The 22,422-nt window shown below is 38.4% G+C and overlaps 1 protein-coding gene across 1 annotated transcript in view; it reads right to left on the reverse strand.

Annotated features, from left to right (window-relative positions):
* ANAPC1 (anaphase promoting complex subunit 1) overlaps positions 1-22,422 on the reverse strand; it is a gene marked incomplete at its 3' end in the record, with an annotated part of 57,303 nt that overhangs the window by 6,691 nt on the left and 28,190 nt on the right. The window contains exons 12-18 of the mRNA XM_008057110.2: positions 21,804-21,894; positions 21,622-21,687; positions 13,804-13,938; positions 10,263-10,403; positions 8,696-8,756; positions 6,294-6,481; positions 392-466 (exon numbers count right to left, since the gene is read on the reverse strand). Of these exons, the coding sequence (XP_008055301.1) occupies positions 392-466; positions 6,294-6,481; positions 8,696-8,756; positions 10,263-10,403; positions 13,804-13,938; positions 21,622-21,687; positions 21,804-21,894 (757 nt within the window). The remainder of the gene's footprint in view (positions 1-391; positions 467-6,293; positions 6,482-8,695; positions 8,757-10,262; positions 10,404-13,803; positions 13,939-21,621; positions 21,688-21,803; positions 21,895-22,422) is intronic.

A 22,422-nucleotide genomic window follows, 5' to 3' on the forward strand; every position in this document is an offset into this window, starting at 1 on the left:
AAAAAAAAAAAAAAAAAAGTAAATAAATAAATAAATAATAAATAAAATGAAAAGAACCTAAATTAGAGAAACATTGCATTAAAAGGTAAGTGCTGTCACTTTTGGTGATCAGTTGGTAATATCTAGAAATTCAAACTTTAATCATATAAGAATACATACATTCACAATAATTTTTGGATAATCATTAAAACAAAAATGAATAAGTGACCACAGAAAACAAAATAGATCCTGCTCTTTAAAATAACTGCTACTCAGCATTAAAATAAATAAAACAAAAGGTGTTGGAAATAGAGATAAATTGACTAGAATACCACAGAAGTAGGAAACTAGTATGAGTATCAATATGAGTATCAATAAATTAATGACATTAGCAAAAAATAACAATACTTACATCATCAGAGCCAGTCTCAGAAGGCCTTGCTTTCTTGGGTGCGATGACTGGGGAAAGTGATCCTTCAAAGTCAAACTGTAAAATGCCCCAAAAGATAAGACAGAATCATAAATGTATTACTGTCAACTGATCAACTGAAAGGATTCAGGAATCAGCGCTACCAATTAGGGAAACTGAGGAAAGCCATCAAAACTCATTTTCCATCTGGAACATCAGAATACAAATATCTTTATTCTGTGAAGACACAATGAAATCACATATGCAAAGCATCTAGTACAGTGCCTGGACTCACAGGCATTTTGATGGTAGCGTCTTTCCCTCTATTTCTGTAATGACACAGATTATATCACACCTTCAGTAAAAGAAGAAACTTTAGGAACAGTCACAATATGCCAAGTCTCAAAGAATAAAGCCAGTATTAGTCAAATATTAGAACTAAACAGACATTCACTTAGAGTCATCTACAGTGGGCCACCTTACAATTCTATGATAGAGACAGATGGTTGCACTCCAAAATCTTTGTTCTCTTTTTCCTAGACCCACAGCCAGACTACAAGTTAGATGTGTGGCCCTGTAACAGAGTGACTATGAGTAACAGTGAAGGTCATCACTTCCAGACCCAGTCCATGAAAGCTACCTGCTATTCCAGACCCTCTGCCCCTTCCACTTCACTGGAATGGAGTTAGCCCATGGCAATCTTTTGTTTTGTTTTGTTTTTGAGTCAAAGTCGCGCTCTGTCACAGGATATAGTGCAGTAGCATGTGCCTTGACCTGCTGAGTTCAAGAGATCCTTCTGCCTCAGCCTTCCAATTACCTGGAACTACAGGTACACACAACTACATTCAGCTACTTTTTTTATTTCTTGCCAAGTTGCCCAGGCTGGTCTCTATCTCCTGGGCTCAGGCAGTCCTCTCACCTCCATCTCCTAAAGTACTGGGGCTACAAGCATGAGCCACCACACCAGGTCAACCTATGGCAATCTTTGAAGTTTTGTACCGAAGATACAAGATCCTCCATCAGCCTGGGTTCCTGAATAACCATGTAGCCTGTTTACCTGCTAAGGACAGTTCTGTAAGCAAGATACACATATTTATTGTGTTTGAACCAGTGTATCTTTTAGGACCCTTCTGTTAAAACAGCGTATCCTCTAAGGAATACAACTACATAAAACTGTTCTCTAAGTCATTTGTCTTCAGTTTGCTCTGGCATAACCTTTGCCATCCCGGCTACTATACATGGGCATTGAACTAGCAATAAATCATAACTCTATAAATAAATGGAAATGGCTATTTTCCTATGCCATAACAACTTACATATTAATCAATCTCTTTCATGTGAAAAAAGTTGACTTCTATATAAAAAATAAACATACATGAATAGCAATAAAGTGATTTTTATTTTATTGTTTTAGAGACAGAGTCTCACTCTGCTGCCCAGACTGGAGTGCAGTGGTGCAATCATAGCTCACTGCAGCCTCAAACTCCTGTGCTCAAGTGATCCTCCTGCTTCGGCATGCCAAGTAGCTAGGACTATAGGTTTGCATCACCAGGTCTGGGTAATTTGTTTTCTTGTTTTGTTTTGTTTTTTATTTTTAAAGACTAGTTCTCGCTATGTGGGCATGCAGGTCTTGAACTCTTGGCCCCAAGAGATCCTCCCACCTCAACCTCCTGAGTAGTTAGGATAAGCAATTTTTAAAATTATATAGTATGGAAAGGTTTTCTTGTACAGCAAATAACAAACAACCCAGATCACACCAACATTTTCAAAAAGCTGGCAGTGACAGTGAAATCAAAGCAACAGATGAAATGACAGAGCTATCTTATCTAAAACTTTAATCAAAATATAACACACATTTACAAAGTTCCACAGACCAAAAAAAAAAAGTCCCTCCTATGGTTATCAGATTCGTAAGACCCAGAGTTATGGGAAAGCACAGCAGAAACTACCTGACAGGGTAGCTCTTTGTGCCACACATGGATCTGCTTTCTTTATTCTTTTAATGTATATCAGGTTAGCTAAACCTATTACATTCTCCTATGGATCACTACCCCAATCTATCATAACATGTATGTAAAATATTATTTATTTGTCTCCCCCGAGGCAGTCAATTCCATGAGAACAGTCTGTCTTCCCTAAGGTATATCTGAGAAACCTGGCATTGTACCTGACCCACAGCAAGGGTTCATCTAATTTTTTTTAAAAGAGCATCTCAAAGGAGCCACAAAGTTAACCCCAAATGCAACTGTTCATAGATTGTACAATTCAGTGCTCTAATTTTATATATCAGTAAATTAAAGTCCAAAGAAAAGCAAAAAATTAGGCAACTAGTCATTGGCAGAAATTTTACACTGTCTACCGTATTATTTACATGAAAACAAAAAGAAGCTGGTCCGGTGGCTCACACCTGTAATACCAGCACTTTGGGAGTCAGAGGCAAGACTGCCTGAGCCAGGAATACAAGACCAACCTAGGCAACTCGGCAAGATCTCATCTCTATAATACATCAAAAATTAGCTGGGCATGGTGGCGTGCATCTATGGTTCCAGCTACTTGGAAGGCTGAGGCAGAAGGATCACCTGAGTCCAGCAAGTTGAGGCTGCAGTGGCCATGAACGTGCCACTGCACTCCAGCCTAGGCAACAGAGTAAGTCTCCTAAAAAAAAAAAACAAAGAAAGCAAAACAAAAAGATGATAAATCTCAACAAAGCAAAATGAAAACTATTTGCCAATGAGAACTATTTCAACTTAAGTTTCTTGAGGACAAAAGTTAGCAAGGTTTTAACTATGCAGTCCTGTAAATAAATGGAAATGCAACTAGGTCTTAAGAAATAATTTCCAGCCGGGCTCAGTGGTTCAGCCTATAATCCTGCGCTTTGGGAGGCTGAGGTGAGTGGACTGCCTGAGCCCGCGGGTTCGAGACCCGCCTGGGCAACTAGGCGAGACCTCCTCTCTATAATAAATCAAAAATTAGCCGGGTAATTCGTGTGGTAGCACGAACCTGTAGTTCCAGCTACTTGGAAGGCTGAGGTGGTAGCATGAACCTGTAGTTCCAGCTACTTGGAAGGCTGAGGCGGAAAGATCACCGGAGCCCAGCAGGTCGAGGCTGCAGTGGCCAAGAGTGGCTACTGCACTCCAGTCTGGGTGACAGAGTGACTCCAACTCAAAAAAAAAAAAAAAAAAGAAAGAATTCCCTTATTTCTTCCTTTAGAGCTATCACGCAAAAAGTAAAAGAGACATGTCCTTTTTTTTTTTTCCTAAGTCAAAGTCTCCCTCTGTCACTCAGGTTGGAGTGCAGTAGCTGCAGTAGCATGATCACGGCTCACTGAAGGCTTGATCTTATGAGTTCAGGCAATACTTCTGCCTCAGCCTCCCAAGTAGCTGGGACTATATATTCTCTGCCTCTCAATCATGTCCTCCTTAACAAAACAAAAAGGGCAAGTGCTCAATACCATGGAAATGTGAGAGGGCACTGGTTCTCTGTCAGAGACTATACAGCAAAACAATCTACATTTGTCAACAAGTTCCACAACACAATTACACAAAAAACTACAAAGCAAAAGTGCTTTTTCATCATGAAGAAGTTCTCAGTTTCTATGAGGCTCAATCTTTTCATATGTAACAAAGGATGGAAAAACTGAGGATAAGATAGCTTTAATGCAATTATTTGGAATAAGAAAAAAAATGACCCTAATTTCTCAGTAAGACTTTTTCTCAAGGAAACTGCAAAGGGCAATTATTTCATATCCTACAAAAGACAAAAACTCTGAAAAATAATCTCACTCATTCAAGAAATGTTCATCTATGCCAGGTACTAGTGCAGGTCCTAGAGAGAGACAATAGTCAACAAAATTAAACAAAAATCCCTGCCCTCATAGACTTTACGTTCCAGTGGGAGGAGGAGGGACAAATAAAATTAAAAAGTAAAATATATATATTATGTTATATTCAACTGAATGGTAAGAGAAAAATAAAGCAGTTAAATATAACAAAAGGTATGGGGGGGGCATAATTCTACATAGAATAGACATGACAGGCAGCACTGAGGTGATACTTGAATAAAGACCAAGTATTCTCCAGACATAACTGCAAATGCAAACACCTAAGACAGAAACATGCTTGAGTACTCAAGGAATAGACTAGAGGTCAATGAGGCTGAGATAACATGTGCAATGCCTTGAAAGAAATAAGACCAGAAAGGTAAAAGAGGGTTGAGTCACATGGTATCTTGTAGGCCTAAGGCTTTTATTCTGAGTGAGATGAGAAGCCACTGGAGGGTGCAGAACAGACATGACTAGCATGATCTGACTTTACCAGAGAGGCTATCAGAAGAGATTGCAACACAGGCAAAGGACATGAAACGCAAATTTTAAAAATACAAACTATAGGTCGGGCTCGGTGGCTCACCCTGTAATCCTGTGCCTTGGGAAGCTGAGGTGAGTGAATTGCCTGAGCCCGCGGGTTCGAGACCCGCCTGGGCAACTTGGTGAGACCTCATCTCTATAATAAAAATCAAAAGAATTAGCCGGGTGTGGTAGCGCACACCTGTAGTTTCAGCTACTTGGAAGGCTGAGGCAGAAGGATTGCCGGAGCCCAGCATGTCGAGGCTGCGATGGCCGGGAGCGGCCACTGCACTCCAGTCTGGGCGACAGAGTGAGACTCCAACTCAAAAAAAATAATAAAATAATAAAAATAAAAAATACAAATACAAACTATAAACGACCAATGAGAAGTTGAAAACACCATTCCCATTTACTCATACAGGAATAAAATACTTTAAATTTCTCCCAAAGTTGGCAAAAGTTCACCATACCACAAGTATGGTAATTCATGTGGTGAAATGGAAATTTTAAATGATGCTGGTAAGAATGTCAATTGGAAACCCTTTCCAAACATTACTTGACTCAGTAATACCTCTTTTAAGATGCAATTCTTGGGAAATGACTAGAGATGTAGTTAAAGATTTGTGTGAAAAGAATGTTTGCAGATTAGTCATAATAAAACCAAATTCAACAATGCATAATTATTAATGATTAATTACGATTAAACCATAAAATAATGGGTTTTTTAAAACAGTTAATGGTATGATAAATTTTCATTGATATTTTTATTTAGAAGGCAACATCAAAAAGGTAGTGATAATTATTTTCTTCATAATTCATCCATTTTTCAAATTTTCCTTTCATAATAAAAAATGGATTTGCTAGTACAAGGCTAAAATGTATAGACAGGACAGCTGAGTTACCTGATCAAAAGTAAGTGTAATCTAGAGTGACTTCTTCAGAGTGACCCAGGAAAGGTTGTCCTGGGAGTGACGTCCACAGCTAAAAGAGAATCACCAACACTGAAAGCGCTACCCTGTTGACTTTGTAAATAATCTAAAAAGGGCCTATAAGAATGTTTCTGGGGGCAGATGGTGAGAAATAAGGCTTTATAGCAATAACAGAGTACACACTTAAGCTAATGCATTTGAAATACCCCTCAAGTCAAACCTTTCCTCCTCACAAACAAGCAATACATGTGTAAAAAACAATATGTCTTCAGAAAAGAATGGTATGCCAAGAGTCAGAAGACACAGGTCTGTGATCTCTCTGTGATTCAATTTCTTTATCAATAAAACCAAGACTATTACTAATCCTAGCATAACTTGCAGTCATTTTACAAAAATGAAATGAAAAATAACAGCATGTGTTTTAACACATTATAAAGACTCAATAATTGTAATTACAAGTAAAATATTATTAAACTTAGACTTATTTACAATATATAGATACAATAAACTTTAGTATTATTCTATTATTTTGAATAAGTTATGTCTATTCTTAAATTAGGTACTCTTAGGTACTCTGAATGCTATATTACCAATTATGCAACCATTACGTGAAGAGAACACTGTATTTACTTACATTTCGAGTCCATGCTAAGCGGTCAGTGTTATAACCCATCATGTTCATGAGACAAGTCACAAATAAATTCCACTCTGAGTGATAACTGGGTCCTCCTGGAGCACTGTGGACATTGTACCACTTGACAAGCATCTGAACGGCTATTTCTTTCGGCAGGATAAACTTAATTGCTTGCAAACATGTTTGTACTATTAAAAGCAAAGATCAACTTTAATATGCTTACTCTGCATGCATTTCTTTTTCTCTTACAATAAAAAAGCTTTTTAACTTCTACTATGTAAAGGTCAATTACTATGAAAAGAGAACTGTCATTAAAGAGCAGTGGGATAACCTAGCCAGTCCTCTGAAACTTAAACCAACTACTGAATTCAACAGGGCTTGCAAGAGGTCTGAGAGCAGCTTTTCAATCATTAATTCTGGATCAGAAATAAGGTGGCCAAACAGCCCAGTTTACCTGAGACAGTCCTGATTTACATCTACTGCTCCAACTATCTCTAATAGCTCCCACTTTAACTCTCAAATATAACCTAGTTTGGATGACAAATTAAAGGTCATTCTATGGACCTTTTATAAACATAGCTTCTATGTTTATAAATTTATAAAAAATATTGCTTAAATACGTCAGTAGATATATAACATTCAATACATGCATCCACTAATTGCAATGCTTAGCATTACAAGATGTTCTAAATGAGTGAACACTCCTGTAACCAAAGCTTTATAACTTTTAATTACTTCTGATAGTATTTATTTTTAAAAATTTTTACATGCTTTCCCTGCCTTAAACAAATTAAATACCACAGAATTATACTATTCTTAATGGTTCAAAGTCATTAGTATGAACATCAGTTAACAGTACTACACTGTCATACAGTGAGCCCCTCAAATAAGTGGCCAGGGCTACTGCTGTGAAGAGTCTTGGTGTGCTTTTAGTAGCAAATGATCTCAAATGCAATTTTTGCATTCACATATCCTCTCTTTAGAGGATTCTTCTCTTGTCCTCTTTTTCTCATCAATTTGCTATGTGCACACACACAGTAAGATTGAAGGAAAATGTCAATGCCTATAAAAACACCAAATAACCAAGTATGTCACAGCTGAATCCAAAGTAAATGTACAACCAATGCTGCATGTAGGTGTGAGAAACTCCCTATAAGAAAAGTACATAAACATGTTCATGAACTATGTGACTTCTGTTTGGCTATAAACAGGTAAGGTTTTATTTTTATTTCCCTCATTATTCTTTGTTTTTATATATTATGTTTAGGCTTATAATACTTCTAGGAACTTAGCCTTGCGATTACTAACAAAAGACCTTTCAGAAATGCAAACATCAACCTGAAATACCTTTTAATCAATGAAAGGAAATTCTTAAAATGAAAAAGTCATACTACTCTACAACGTGCCAATGCCTTGCTTTGGTAGTTGATTTTGAAACCAAGAGAAAAGATGTCATTAACTTTATTATATCATACAGGCATTTCTTTCCTTTTTTCTTTTTCTTTTTTTCTGAATAGATAGGGTCTTGCTCTATTGCCCAGGCTAGAGCGCAATGGCATGATCATGGTTCACTGCAGCCTCAAGCTCCTAGGCTCAAGCAATCCTCCCACCTCAGCCCTCCAAGCAACTGTGATTACACGCACATCCGGCAAATTATTTTTATTTTTTTAGTTTTTGTAAAGATGGGATCTCGCTCTGTTGCCCAAGCTGGTCTCAAGCTCCTGGTCTCAAGCAATTCTCCCACTTCAGCCTCCCAAAGTGCTGGGACTGCAGGTGTGAGCCAACATAGCTAGCCAGCATTCTTTTCTTAACATACATTTGTTGGCAAACTCCTTTAATTCTAACATCTGTTTACTATTCTATATTCAAAAATATTCTCCCTTAGTATCTTCTAAATTCCATTTTGCTGATAATTCAAGCAGAATCCAATATTTATTTAAATGCTTCTGATTATGTTTTGACTATAATACTAAGTTTTATTCAACTAAGGCAATTCTATTAATTTCACAATTTATCTAAAACTTGAAAAATTAAATTTAAGATTAAAAACATCATTAACTATGCCAAGAAATAAGTTAGTTGCTTAAGCTTCCTGTTTCCTGGATTTTCTTGCAAGATTCATGGCCATTTTTCACCATATGATATTTTTCAACATAAGAATCTCAGAGAAACAGAATTAGCACATCCTTCAACTATATTCTAGCCTTAGAGCACACATAAGTATTACAAAGCACTCGCTAGCTCTTTAAAGTTTCTCTGCAAAGCGAAAAACTTGACCCAATGGCTTCAAAAATGGCAAAATAATCTTTAAAATCCCAATTATTCATGTAAATCACAACTACTCCAAATCTTATAAATCAAACTGAGAGCACACAGACATGAGGTCTGACTCTCAATCATACCTAGCTCAGAGGTGGCGATTTCAGGAATAGTGATCCTGACCATGGAGCCATTACTCAGTTCCTAGTGAAAAGAACAGAAATAAATGAGATAGGAAACAGAATTTGTGCATTCTAACTCTTTGAATGTCCTCAAAATAGCTGATGCTTTACAAGATTGTTTGCCTGTCAGAGCAAAAGTCAACAAAATAAATGAAACACATATTTTCAAACAAGTGAACTGTTCCAACTTCCAAAAACTATAAATATACTTACTGGAAAAATATTTTCAAAAATTCTTGTTTTAATAAAGAGTGTTTAGTTTTTATTCAGACACTAAGAGTCACCATCAAAAGAAAGAGACTTTTTTTTTTTTCAGTTGGAGTCTCACTCTGTCACCCAGAGTAGAGTGCAGTGGCCGCTCCCAGCCACCGCAGCCTCAACCTGCTGGGGCTCCGGTGATCCTTCCACCTCAGCCTTCCAAGTAGCCGGAATTACAGGTGCGTGCTACCACACACAGCTAATTTTTTTGATTTATTATAGAGATGAGGTCTCACCAACTTGCCTAGGCAGGTCTCGAACCCGCGGGCTCAGGCAATCCACTCACCTCAGCCTCCCAAAGGCGCGGGATTACAGGCTGAGCCACCGAGACCGGCTTAAGCTTTTATTTTTAATAAAAGTTGAATAATATGTAAACTTCAGAAAATTTCAGCAGAATTACTGTCAAAACTAAAGTTGTAAAAAAAAAACTTAGAACAGACTTTTATTTTATTTATTTATTTATCGTTGTTTAAAATGTTTTTATTTAAGGGTAGAGTCCTTGGAGCACAGGCAGCAAGGAGATGAGGCAGGCAAGACCAGGCAGCAGGGGCTTCAGAAGACTGACCGCTGTCTAGACTGCCTTCTGCCAAGCACACCCATGTACAAAGAACAGAGTCAAATGGACTGTACAGATTCAGACAAATGGCATCATTACAAGGCTTAATCCATTAGAAAGAAAGTGGCAGTGAAAAGCCCCTGCAGAAAGTGAGACTCCAGGGAAGACAGGACTAAGTTCTTTTAAACCTATCGATTTAAGGTCAATACAAGAGTATGAGAAGGATCGGTAGGGCCCAGGGAGGCATAATTCCTGAAGTATGGTGACGGAGTCGATGAGTTTTGTGGTCAGAAAGATATGGAGGAAAATTCCGTCTGCATATGTGGCACGTTTTTTATGCTGCCGCAAGCTAGTTACTAAGGTTATCTGTAACACAGGAAGAATGACATCTAACAGCACTGGGGGACGGACGAGCAATGAGCAGTCAGTCAAATGTCGGGCTCACACACTCAACACGGGCATGTATTTGTCTGTTGTTATCGCTGTACTTGGCAGGTTGTCAGTGGCCTGGGAGCACAAGGTTCAGTTCCAGCTCCTAGGGATGGTGGGCCTGGCACCAGCTTGGATGGTGGTGGACCAGCTTGGAGTGGGTTACAACAGACTTTTAGGTCATGAGAAATGTTTGTATTTTTCAGACAAAATGCCGGATTCTGAAAAATGTGAAATGCAGTACCTCTCTTGGAAAGCCGCCTAATGTTTTAAAAAAACACTTACCAGAGTTACTCTGTTATGGACAGGATCTCTGATAGAATGAATATAAGTTCCAAGCTGTTGGAAAGTACAATCCTCATTGTAGAGAGAATCATGAAGTTTTGAAGAATCCCTCAGTTCTGGAACTGGGGACAATAAAACAACCTGCAAGAAGCAATAAGTATAACAAAAATGAATTATTTTCTGATAAATTAACGATTAAAAAAAACTTAGCAATTGTGTGTCTGCATATGGTCTAACTAATAATTATATGTAATGATTCAAAAGCATTCTGCTCCAGGCTAGGAGCGGTGGCACACACCTGCAGTCCCAGCTACTCAGAAGGCTGAGGCAAGAGGATCACTTGAGCCCAGAGTTTTAAGTCCAGTGAGTTATGATCATACCAGTCTGGGCATCAGAGTGACACTCCGTCTCTTAAAAAAAAAATTCTGCTCCAGCTACAATGAAATACCTTACACCAAACCAAGGCCCTCACAAAAAACAATCAGAATGGTAGATAAAAGCAAAAACATCTGATTGACAGCACTGGAATGCTGTGAGCACAACACAGACTTCAGGAGCCAAGATATAGGAGAAAAGGGGTGGGAGGAGAACATTCTCTCTTTTTTTGGAAAGCAGGATTTATTGAGAGGACAGAAAAGCTCCCAGAGTGAGAGGGGGCCCAAGGGGGTTGCCCAGGACAACATTCTTATCCTGCTTTTCCTGCCCTGGACATTATTAAGTTTTGGTGGTGAAGAAACATATGGAAAGGCTGACAATACACAAGGAAGGCCACGGCTAAGAGGAAGAGAAGTCAGCAGGACTTTAGCAACCTTATAGGGCTACAGGCATAAGCTGTGATTTGAGGCAGGCAAGGCACTAAGGGCCCAGGGAGAAAGAAGAGCACTAAAGCAAAAAAAACTGAGATCAGTATTTAGCAGTATTTCCCTATAGGCAAATATTTATTCAAAAATGTAAGAACAGCATTTATTTGACTAACTGTAGATACGAAAAACAAAAATTTTAAATTATCTTAGTTACTAACTAAATGTTTCAAATTTTAAATCTTCAGTCATGACTACAGACCCTTTTTGTACTCCTTCAATTTGTAGACCATCTCTAAATAAATATTTTGTCAACACTGTCAGCCAATCAATCCTAAGATCTATCTCTCGGATGCCAGCTTCTACTTCAAAAGTTGCCAGGAAAAATTCAGCTCCACTGGTCCTGGTTCTATGTACAGTAGCATAATCAGCCAGAGAAGTGGGAAAGCCATCAGCCAGTGTGTCTCCCTGTGACCTTACAGCTAGCAAAAAGGCACTAACTGCTTCTGGGTTTATGAAATTCTTATAAAGTTGGAAAAAGTTTTCCATTATAAAAGAAATTTTTCCAAATCATACAAAACACCCTGATACTTCTCCAGTTCCCCCCCGCCCACCTTTTTTTTCTTTTTTCTTTTTGAGTCAGAGTCTCACTCTCACCCAGGGCGGAGTGCAGTGGCACACTCACAGCCACAGCAGCCTCAACCTGCTGGGTTCAGTCTTCCAAGTAACTGGAACTACAGGTGTACACCCCTACGCCCAGCTAATTTTTCTTGATTGATTGTAGAGACGAGGTCTTGCCAAGTTGCCCAGGCTGGTCTCGAACCCCCAGACTTAGGTAATCCTCCCACCTAGGACTCCCAAAGTGCTGGGATTATAGGCATGAAACACCACACCCAGTCTTCAGTTCCTCTTTTGAATGTTCTGCAAATATGCTGGCTTGAAGAGAAAAAGCTCAATGTTGCACATGTTTAAAAATATAATCAGAGCCCAGACAATTAACCGCCAGCACTAATCTTCCCTATGAACTGTCCCTAAACACCTGTATTCAGACATACTTTATATAAAGACCACTTTTGTCCTTGTTAAGTACGGGCACTTACCCAGATCGCTCAGAGAACGCTGAGCCTTGCTCCACACTACCTCTCCCTAGCACAGCAGCATAAAACCAGTCAGCTGACAAACTCTGTCATTTCCACCTCTCAAGGTCTCTCATGTCACTCTCCTTTCCACTCATACTGTCTTGCTCAGACCCTCTTTACACCTCTGATATTGACACAGACAATCTCACCTGGAGTCTAGCTGGTTTCTTTATTTTTAATCCTAAGGTACACCTCTCTAAAACACAGATCCTAATGCACACAACTCTTTCCTCAAAAGCTTGTGTGTCCTGGCAACTACATTCAGATTAAAACCACCTTTTTATCCTTTCTTCCTTTAAGAACACATTAGTAAGAGGGTAAAATCTCAGTTCTACCACTTATTAGCTTTATGACTTTAGACAAGTGACCTCCACTGCATTTGTAACACAAGGATGATAGTATCTTCTTAATAAATATGCTCTAAAGGCATAATTAATACTGATAAAGCACTTAGATCAGTGACTAGCACATAGAAAATGCTCAAAAAGTTGTTGTTGTTGTTATCCCACCCTCTGTATTGCCTCATCCAACAAATACTTCTACTTTTGTAAGTATTCACTCCACAGATATATTGAGTCCTTACTTTGTGCTAGGAGATAAAGATACAATCTGTTTTTAAAAATATGTTCTGCTGCATGTTGTGGCTCCTGCCCAAAATTCCAGCCACTTGAGAGGCAACGGCAGGAAGACTGTTTAAGACAAGGAGTTTGGAGGTTGCAGTAAGCCATGATCACACCACTACACTCCAGCTTGGGCAACAGAGAAAGACTGTAACTAATTCTTTTTTTTTTTTTTTAGTTGGAGTTTTACTCCATCACCAAGGCTTGATTGCAGTGGCATGTTCACAGCTACCCCAGTGTTGACCTGCTGGGCTCAGATGATCTTCCCGCCTCAGCCTTTCAAGTAGCTGGAACTATGGGCACATGATACCATGCCCAGCTAATTTTTGATTAATTGTAGAGATTAGATCTCACCAAGTTGCCCAGGCTGTCTTCATACCTATGGGCTCAGGCAATCCCCTCACCTCGGCCTCCTAAAGTGCTGGGATTATAGGCTTGAACCACTGTGCCCGGCCAAGACTATAAAAAAAATTCTTCATTCTCTGGCCTTCTTGCCTCTTCTTTTGTGATTCCTCCTTGCCTGGAATGTCTCTTAACAGATACTCTACTTATCCTCAAGGTCCAAACCAAGTCTGATGTGCCTCTCAGAGATGAGGCTTTGGCTGTGCAATATCATACCATCGGGATGTGTCTTCCCATCAGTGAATCTACCATGGTATTATCTGCTCCTCATTGTAAGTCTTAAGTCTACCTTAAATTATAATTTCTTATGCAGACAGTACATCAATTCACCCAAGTAAACTATAAGAGTCCCTAGATGGAAAAGAATTAGCCATTTTCATCATTCCAGTACCTTCAAAAAGCACCACACACATCACAAGGGAAGTAGATATATGTAATATGTCAACTTAATCATTTGGGTTTGAAGGAATTTATTCTAAAAGTATTATCTAAAATTAAATTAACCACAGAAAGAGCTAGTATCTGACCAAAATTTTTAAAAACAGTGTTAAATTTTGACAACACCTAATCCACTCCTTACCTCTTCCAACGATCCAATGAGTTTACTAAGAGGCTTAGGAGTACTAACGCCGTCAAGTGGAGTGCTGGGCCGAGGCATTGTGTTGGACATCGTCAGAGAAGGAGCTGGCAGTCCAGGAATAAAAACCTTTCCCACCTTTGAGCAATCAAAAGATACAGAAAAAAAAATACTGGTGTTAAGGCATTATCCTTAAATAAAATGCTAAAAGATGTAAAGACGTATTTCTTTTGATATTTCAAAGTTTATGCTTACCAAACACAAAACAATTAAATTTTTAATAATCTTTCAAATTCCACCATCCAACTGCAAACACCTTGGTATAACTTCTCTGGGTCTGAAATCTCCTCTTTATTATTAAACTTTTTTTGCAGGACAGGAGGGAAATATTAACATAGCCAAGACATTATTCACAAATCCATACACTATGCATTCTTTTACCTTATTAATGTTAAAGACAGCACAGACACTAAGCTTTCAGAGCTATAGCAGCAATCTTGTAAGTCTTCAGGCAGAGGAAAAGAATATCAACTACTCCCAATGGTCTAAAAAACATGAGGCTGGGTAATAATCAAGAAATTAAATCTAACCTAATTCAAACTGTGCTCTCCAGCTCACAATCTCTATCTTCCATCATAAACTCTCAATTATTTATTCCTTTAAAAACTTTTTAAAAAAGTAGAATAAATCATTGAATCTTTAAAAAGTGAGTTGACAGCCCAGGAATGGTGGCTCACAGCTGTAATGCCAGCATGCCTGTAATCCCTGGCCTTGTAAGGACAAGGCAAGAGGATTGCTCGGGCCCAGGAGCTCGAGACCAGCCTAGGCAACACAGTGAGATCTTGTTTTTACAAAAAAAAAGAAATTTAAAAGTAGTTGGGCCTGGTGGTATGTGCCTGTAGTCCCAACTACTTGGGAGGCCGAGGTGAAAGGATGGCATGAGCTGAGGAGGTCAAGTCTGCAGTAAGCCAAGATCTTGCCACCACACTCCAGTGTGAGAAACAGTGAGGTGCCAACTCAAAAAAAAAAATAAAGTTGACAATCCATGTAACCAGCTCTTATGGGGTACTCAGAAAAAACATGGAAGCAATTTACATCTATACAGGCTGAAAATTTGATAAGACTAAAAAGAGATGCTCAAAACTAAAGTGAAATTTTAACAATATATATTATGTTAATATACTACTCAAAAGCTAATAAAATAACAGAAGTTGCCTAAAGAAAATCCTTTGGCTTAAAAAACAAAATGACAGCCGGACTCGGTGGCTCAGCCTGTAATCCTGCACTTTGGGAGGCTGAGGTGAGTGGATTGCCTGAGCCTGCAGGTTCGAGACCCGTCTGGGCAACTTGGCAAGAACACTCATCTCTACAGTAAATCAAAAAGTTAGCTTGGTGTGGTAGTGCACGCCTGTAGTTCCAGCTACTTGGAAGGCTGAGGCAGAAGGATCGCCAGAGCCCAGCAGGTCAAGGTTGCAGTAGCCAGGAGCAGTTGCAGCACTCCAGTCTGGGCGACAGAGTGAGACTCCAACTCAAAAAAAAAAAAAAAAAAAATGACAGTGAGAACTAGTCATACATGTTTTTAAAAAGCTATACTGAAGCCAGGCAAGGCGGCTTATTCCTGTAATCGCAGTACTTTGGGAGGCCAACACAGGACGACTGCTTGAGCCCAGGAGTTCAAGAGTGAGACCTCATCTCTATAGAAAAACAAAAATGAAACTGAGCATGGTAGCACACGCCTGCAGTCCCAGCTACTCGGGAGGCTAAGGCTGGAGGATCACCAAAGCCCAGGGGGTTGAGGCTGCAGTGAGCCATGATGATGACACTGCATACCAACCTGAGCAACAGTGAGAACTCGACTCAAAAAAAAGCTATCTGAAACCCCTTGAATGTGAAAAGATGGAATAAGCACATTCTACTCTATTACCAAAAGAAAAAAAACACACACTATACAAAACTTATAATGCAGCTAACAGATGATTCTGAAAAGTGGGGAAAAGAAGAAAACTGGCCAGGGACCTGAGATTCAGGAATGAGCTAATGATGAAATTCCTAGCTTTTTGGTTTTGGTTTTAACTTCTTACACCACCCGGCCTTGGCTCTCGATGACCTGCAATCCAGATATGCCAATGATCACAGACAAGAGAGACCCCAAGAAAACCTTGTTCTTTCCAGCCAAAGTGTTGGGAAATGAGCGACCAAGCAGGACAGAAACATTTTCACCATATACACCTGCCCTACTCTGCACAAACACTAAGAAAAAAGCTATGGCCCACCCCTCCTCTTCACCAGGAAGCATAGTGAAAATGTTGAATGCCCTTCATCTATCTGAGGAAGTTTTTTATTATTCTTAGTTTGCTGAGAATTTTTCTCATGAATAGATGTTCATGATAATTTCATATCATGAATTTTTAAATCATAAATAGGTATTTTGTCAAATGATTTTTCTGCATCTATTTAGATCCTTGGTCAGTAAGCTATGTTCCATGACCAAATCTGGCTTGTATTCTGTTTCTGTACAATCTGTGAGCTAAAAAGTTTTTACATATTTAAATAGTTAAGAAAAAAAACAGAAGATGAATATGTGACAGAGACTATATGTGATCCATAGATGGTAAAATATATATCTGAGCCCTTATATAAAAAGTTTGCCAACCTATGATATAGGTGATCATTTTTGTTTATTTTTAATCTGTTATTAATGGTTAATTACACAGATTGATTTTCTTTTTTTTTTTTTTTTAGTCGGAGTTTCACTCTGTGGCCCAGATTGGAGTGCAATGGCACACTCCCGGCCGCAGCCTCGACTTGCTGGGCTCCGGCGATCCTTCCACCTCAGCCTTCCAGGTAGCTGGAACTACAGGGTGCGCAACCACACCCGGCTAATTTTTTTTGACTTATTATAGAGATGAGGTCTCGCTAAGTTACCCAGGTAGGTCTCGAACCCGCGGGCTCAGGCAATCCACTCACCTCAGCCCCCCAAAGTGTGGGATTACAGTTTCTAGTTTCTTAAAGCGTAAGCTTTACTTATTGATTTAAAATTTCCCTTTCTAATATAAGAGATTCGTGCTATAAAACTGTCAAATTTCCCCTCAGCAATGTCTTATCTGCATTCAACAAATTTGATAAAATGTAATTTTCTTTTCATTCAAGTAAACACATTTAGTTTGCCTTGTGACTTTTTTGTCCTTAGAGTTTTTTTTAATGTTTTGTTAAATTTCCAGACTTTGAGGGATTTTTTTTCCTCCAGTATCTTTGTTACTAATTTCTAGTATATTTACCTGAAGTTTAGAAAAATAACATGTATGCACTCAATTATTTTAATTTTGTTTGTTTCATGTACCAAAAAACTGTTTATCTTAGTGAATGTTTTTTGTATATGAAAATAATGTTCATTTTGCTATCACTGGGTGGAATAGCTTATAAATACCAATTCATTCCATGTGGCTGATAATATTGTTCATGTCTTCTGCATCCTTGGCAACTTTTTAAAAATTTTTTTGTATTGATAAAAGAGAGTAGTTCTGAGATACTGACATGTAATTGTGATTTTATCAATTACTTTGAAAGGTTGTTGATATCTCTAAGTGTAACTGTGGATTTATCTCTTCTACCTTTTAGTTCTGGCAGTTTTTGAGTAACTTACTATGCAGCTCTACTATTTGGAGCCTACACTTTTAGGATTTATAAACCTTTGTGGTTTTTTTGGCCCTTAAAAGTCTCTCTTCATCCTGGGTCATTTTCTTTCCTCTGATGTCTACTTTATAACTACTCCAGCTTTCTTTTGATTAAGGTTTGTATGGTATAACTTTTTCTCACCCTTTTACTTTCAACTTACCAATGTCATTATATTTACAGAGAGTTTCTTGTAGCCAATATATATAGTTGGGTTGTACTTTTTTAATCCCTTCTGTTAGTCCGTTGTGTTAATATCTATTTTGTTTGTACCCACTTTCTTTGCTAAACTCTAAGAAATAACACCTCATCCATTCAAATTTTGTTTGGTTTTACTTATTTATTTATTTATTTATGAGTTAGTCTCACTCTGTCACCCAGGCTGGGGTGCAGTGGCACGCTCACGACCATGGCAACCTTGACCTGCTGGGCTCAGGTGATACCTCTGCCTTAGCCTTCCAAGTAGCTGGAATCACAGGCGTGTACTACCACATCCAACTAATTTTTTCATTTATTGTAGAGACAAGGTTTCATCAAGTTTCCCAGGCTGGTCTCGAACTTGTGAGCTCAGTAATCCTCTCGTCTCTGCCTCCAAAGTGCTGGGACTACAGGTGTGAGCCGCCATGACCAGCCTGATCCCTTCAAGTTTTATCATGAGATTGAAGCCATTTAGTCCCATCTTTAGATTCCACTTCTAATTCTCTTGTTATTTCCAGCATATCTGCAGTTACTTCCTCCACTGAAGCTTTGAATCCCTCAAAGTTAGCCATGAGAATGGAATCAACTTCCAAATTCATGCTACTGTTGATATTCTGACATCTTCCCATGAGTCACCAATGTTCTTAATGGCATTAGAATGATGAATCATTTCCTAAAGGTTTTCAATTTACTTTGCCCAGATCCATCACAGGAATCACTATCTATGATGGCAATAGCCTTATGAAATATATTTCTTAAAAAATATGACTCGGTCTGGGTGCAGTGGCTCACGTCTGTAGTAATTCCACTTTGGGAGGCAGAGGCGAGAGGATTGCCTGAGCCCACAGGTTCGAGACCAGCCTGGGCAACATGGCGAGACCTCTTCTCTACAGGCATGGTGGCATGTGCCTGTAGTTCTAGCTACTTGGAAGACTGAAATGGAAGGATCACCTGAACCCAGCAGGTCGAGGCTGCGGTGACTGTGAGAGTGGCACTGCACTTCAGCCTGGGAGACAGAGAGAGACTGACACACAAAAAAGCATAACTCAGAAGTCAAAATTACTCCTTGATGGGCTGCAGAATGGATGTTGTGTTAGCAGGCATGAAAACAACATTCATCTCCTATACATCTGTAACCAGATGCGTTGTCAATGAGCAGCAATATTGTGAAAAGAATGCTCTTTGTAAATAGTAGGTCGCAATAATGGGCTTAAAATAGTCAGTAAAACATAATGGAAACATCATCCAGGCTTTGTTGTTCCATTTACAGAACATAGGCATACAGAACATCTTAAGTGCCCTAGGATTTCTGGAATGGCAAATGAGAACTGGCTTCGATTTAAAGTCACCAGCTGTATTAGCACCTAACAGAAAGCCTGTCTTTTGAAGCTTTGAAGCCAAGACTTTTCCCCTCTAGCTATGAAAGTTGTAGATAACATTTTCTCCCAATAAGAAGTTGTTTCAACCACACTGAAAATCTACTGTTTAATATAGCTGCCTTCATCAATTGTTTTAGTAGCTTTTACATCAGCACTTGCTGCTTCACCTTGCACCTGTATGTTATAGAAACATTTTCTTTCCTTAAACCTCAAGAACTAACCCCTGCTAGCTTCCAACTTTCCTTCTGTAGCTTACCCACCTCACTTAGCCTTCACAGAATTGAAGAGTGTTAGGACCTTGCTGTGGATTGGACTTTGGATTACAGGAATGCTGTGGCTTGTTTGATTTTCTATCCAGACCACTAAAACTTTCTCCATTATCAGCAATAAGGTTATTTCATTTTTTCAGCCCCATGTTCACTGGAATAGCACTTTTAATTTCCTTCAGGAGTTTTTCCTTTACACTCACAACTTAGCTAACTGCTTGAAGCAAGAGACCTAGCTTTCGACCTCTCTGGGTTGAGAGGCCTTTCAACATCCCTTCCTCAATAAGCTTAATTGTTTCTAGCTTTTCACTTAAAAATGAGAATGTGTGACTCTTCCTTTCACTTGAACACTTAGAGGCTACTGTATATTTATTAATTGGCCTAATTTCATTACTGTTGTGACTAAGGGAATAGGGAGGCCAATAAGAGGGCGAGAGACAGGTTGAATAGCCAGTAGATGGAGTCGGCAGAAGACACATATCATTTATTAACCCTTTGCACTCAATGTCCCCTCTCGGAAATCTAGCAAACCACTCAGACGTCCCCTCTTAGGGGAAATAAAAAGATTGTTGGAGATTATATAAAAAAAACTTATACCAGCACAAGTTTTTCAAAAATGTATGTTTCCTTGAAGTTTTCCATTCAAATTGCATGAAAAAGCAAATAAAGAGATGGAATATTTACAGCAATATACATGAAAAAAAAATCAGCTGCCATTACATAGAAAGAGAATGTCCTTCCACATCATCTTCAAACAGACTGGACAATAAATTACACACCATTGATGTGGGAGGAAGAAAACAAGACTGCACTGTCTGCTCAAATAGAAAAACACCAGGCGGAAGATGTCAAAAAAATTACTATTGCAAAATAAGTATCAATGAACACGCAATGCATGTTGGTGATTGTATCATGTTATCACACATAAGAAAAATATAAGATATGAAATGTTAATTTTTTAATAATAAATAAGGTCCTCAATGTCTTATGTTCCATTATAAGCCAAATATCATTACAACAAAACATTGATTAGTTTTTCACTATTTTGTAAAAAAGTGTGGTTGAGTTGCTGGTAGATGATCCTCAAGATGTCTCAGAGTGCAAAGAGTTAATTAAGTTCCCCATCCTATATGGGCACAGATTGTGGTGCCCCAACAATTACAATAGTAATTATAAAGATCACTGATCACAGATTACCATAACGGATATAATAATGGAAAAGTCTGAAATATTGCAAGAATTACCAATACGTGACAAAGACATAAAATGAACGTGACACACACTGCTGGAAATATGGCACTGACAGACTTGCTCAACATAAAGTTGCCACAAACCTTCAATCTACAAAAACGGCAGTATCTGCGAAGTACAGTAAAGCGAAGCACAAGATAGGTACAATGGTACAGTATTATACACAACCACGAATAAGTAAACAACAGCTACACATAAACACAGATAAATGTGAAACAAATATAATGTTGAGCTAAATAACCATGTTAGAGGAGAGTATTATACAGTGTGATTTCTTTTATATCAAAATCAAGGAAAACTAAACAACTTATTCTTTAGTGACACATAATTGCAAAAATTAGCAATGAAAACAAGGGACTGATTTATCATAAAAGTCAAGATGCTGTCTCTCAATACAGAAAGATGGGGAGGCAATCAGAAAAGAACATGATGAAAATAAAGATACTGGTAATATTCTATTTCTTAACCTGAGTAGTGGCTATATAAATGTTCACTTAATTGTTACTCTTGAAATTGAGCCGGGCATGGCAGCTCATGCCTGCAATCCCAGCACTTTGGGAGGCAGAGTTGAGAAGACTGTCTGAGCCCACAGGTTTGAGACCAGCCTAGGCAACATGGCGAGACCTCATCTCTACAATAAAGCAAAAAATTAGCTGGACATGGTGGTGCATGCCCGTGGTTCCAGCTACTTGGAAGGCTGAGGTGGAAGAATCACTTGAGCCCAGCAGGTCAAGGCTGCGGTGGTGTGGGCATGCCCCTGCACTCCAGCCTAGGCAACAGAGTAAGACTCCAACACATACACACACACAAAGAAATTGTAAGTGTGTTTAAATTCAAATTTATTTATTTCATTTTCATAATTTAATTAATGATTTAAATTTGTAAATTTACATGATTCTCTATAAAAATTTCACAAATGTTTAAAAAAACATGCCACCAATATATATCATATTTAATACCAAATTGTGAAGGCAGGAAGGTAACACATTTTAAATATTAAACTAAAGTAACACTAAAAGTAAAAATGGAGGCATGAAGTGCTATGAATTGCTTACCCGAACTACTCCTGTGTATAGCACCAGGTTCCCACTGCCCTCCAGGACCAGCATGGTGTCTATCTTCTACAAAAAAATATATATATTTTCCAACCCGAGCAAATTAAAAGATTATTTTTTAACTACAAAATCTGATGAAACAGAATAATTTTCAACTTCTCAAGAAATGTGCCTACATTTACCTCCACTGGTGCTGCATCCTTTGCCTGTATGTTGGTCACAGAGCCAAAGATGAGCTGGGTTTTATCATTACTCTCTTGAAACTTTACACAGCTAAATATTAAAATAAAAAAAGAAACTATTGATACATGCAACAACCTGTATGGGTCTTAAAAGTAATATGCAGAATGGAAAAAGGCAATCTCAAAAGTTTACTTACTGTGTGAATCCATTTATATAACATTCTCAAATGCCAAATTATAGAGCTGGAAAAAAAATTAATCACTGCCAACAATCGGTGGGTGGTGGGGGAATGCAAGAGCTATGATGTATATGACCATAAAGGGCTAGCATAAGAAAGGTCTTTATGATAATAAAGATATTTTGTATCTTGATTATGTTTACACAAATCTACACATGTGAGAAAAGTACATAAACACACACACAAATGAACACATATCAAATTAATAAAATCTGAGATATAAAGGATCCATCTCCAATTTCCTGGTTTTGATAATGTACTATAATTATGTAAGAAGTTACCTCTGAGGGAAAAAGAACGCAAGGTACACAGGACCTGTTGACTATTTTGCAATTTCCTGGGATGCATATTATTATTATTATTATTTTTTTTTTTTTTTT

This window comes from Carlito syrichta, unplaced genomic scaffold, assembly GCF_000164805.1.
Source record: "Carlito syrichta isolate Samal-C Ts95f unplaced genomic scaffold, Tarsius_syrichta-2.0.1 Scaffold302727, whole genome shotgun sequence".
Taxonomy (NCBI): domain Eukaryota; kingdom Metazoa; phylum Chordata; class Mammalia; order Primates; family Tarsiidae; genus Carlito; species Carlito syrichta.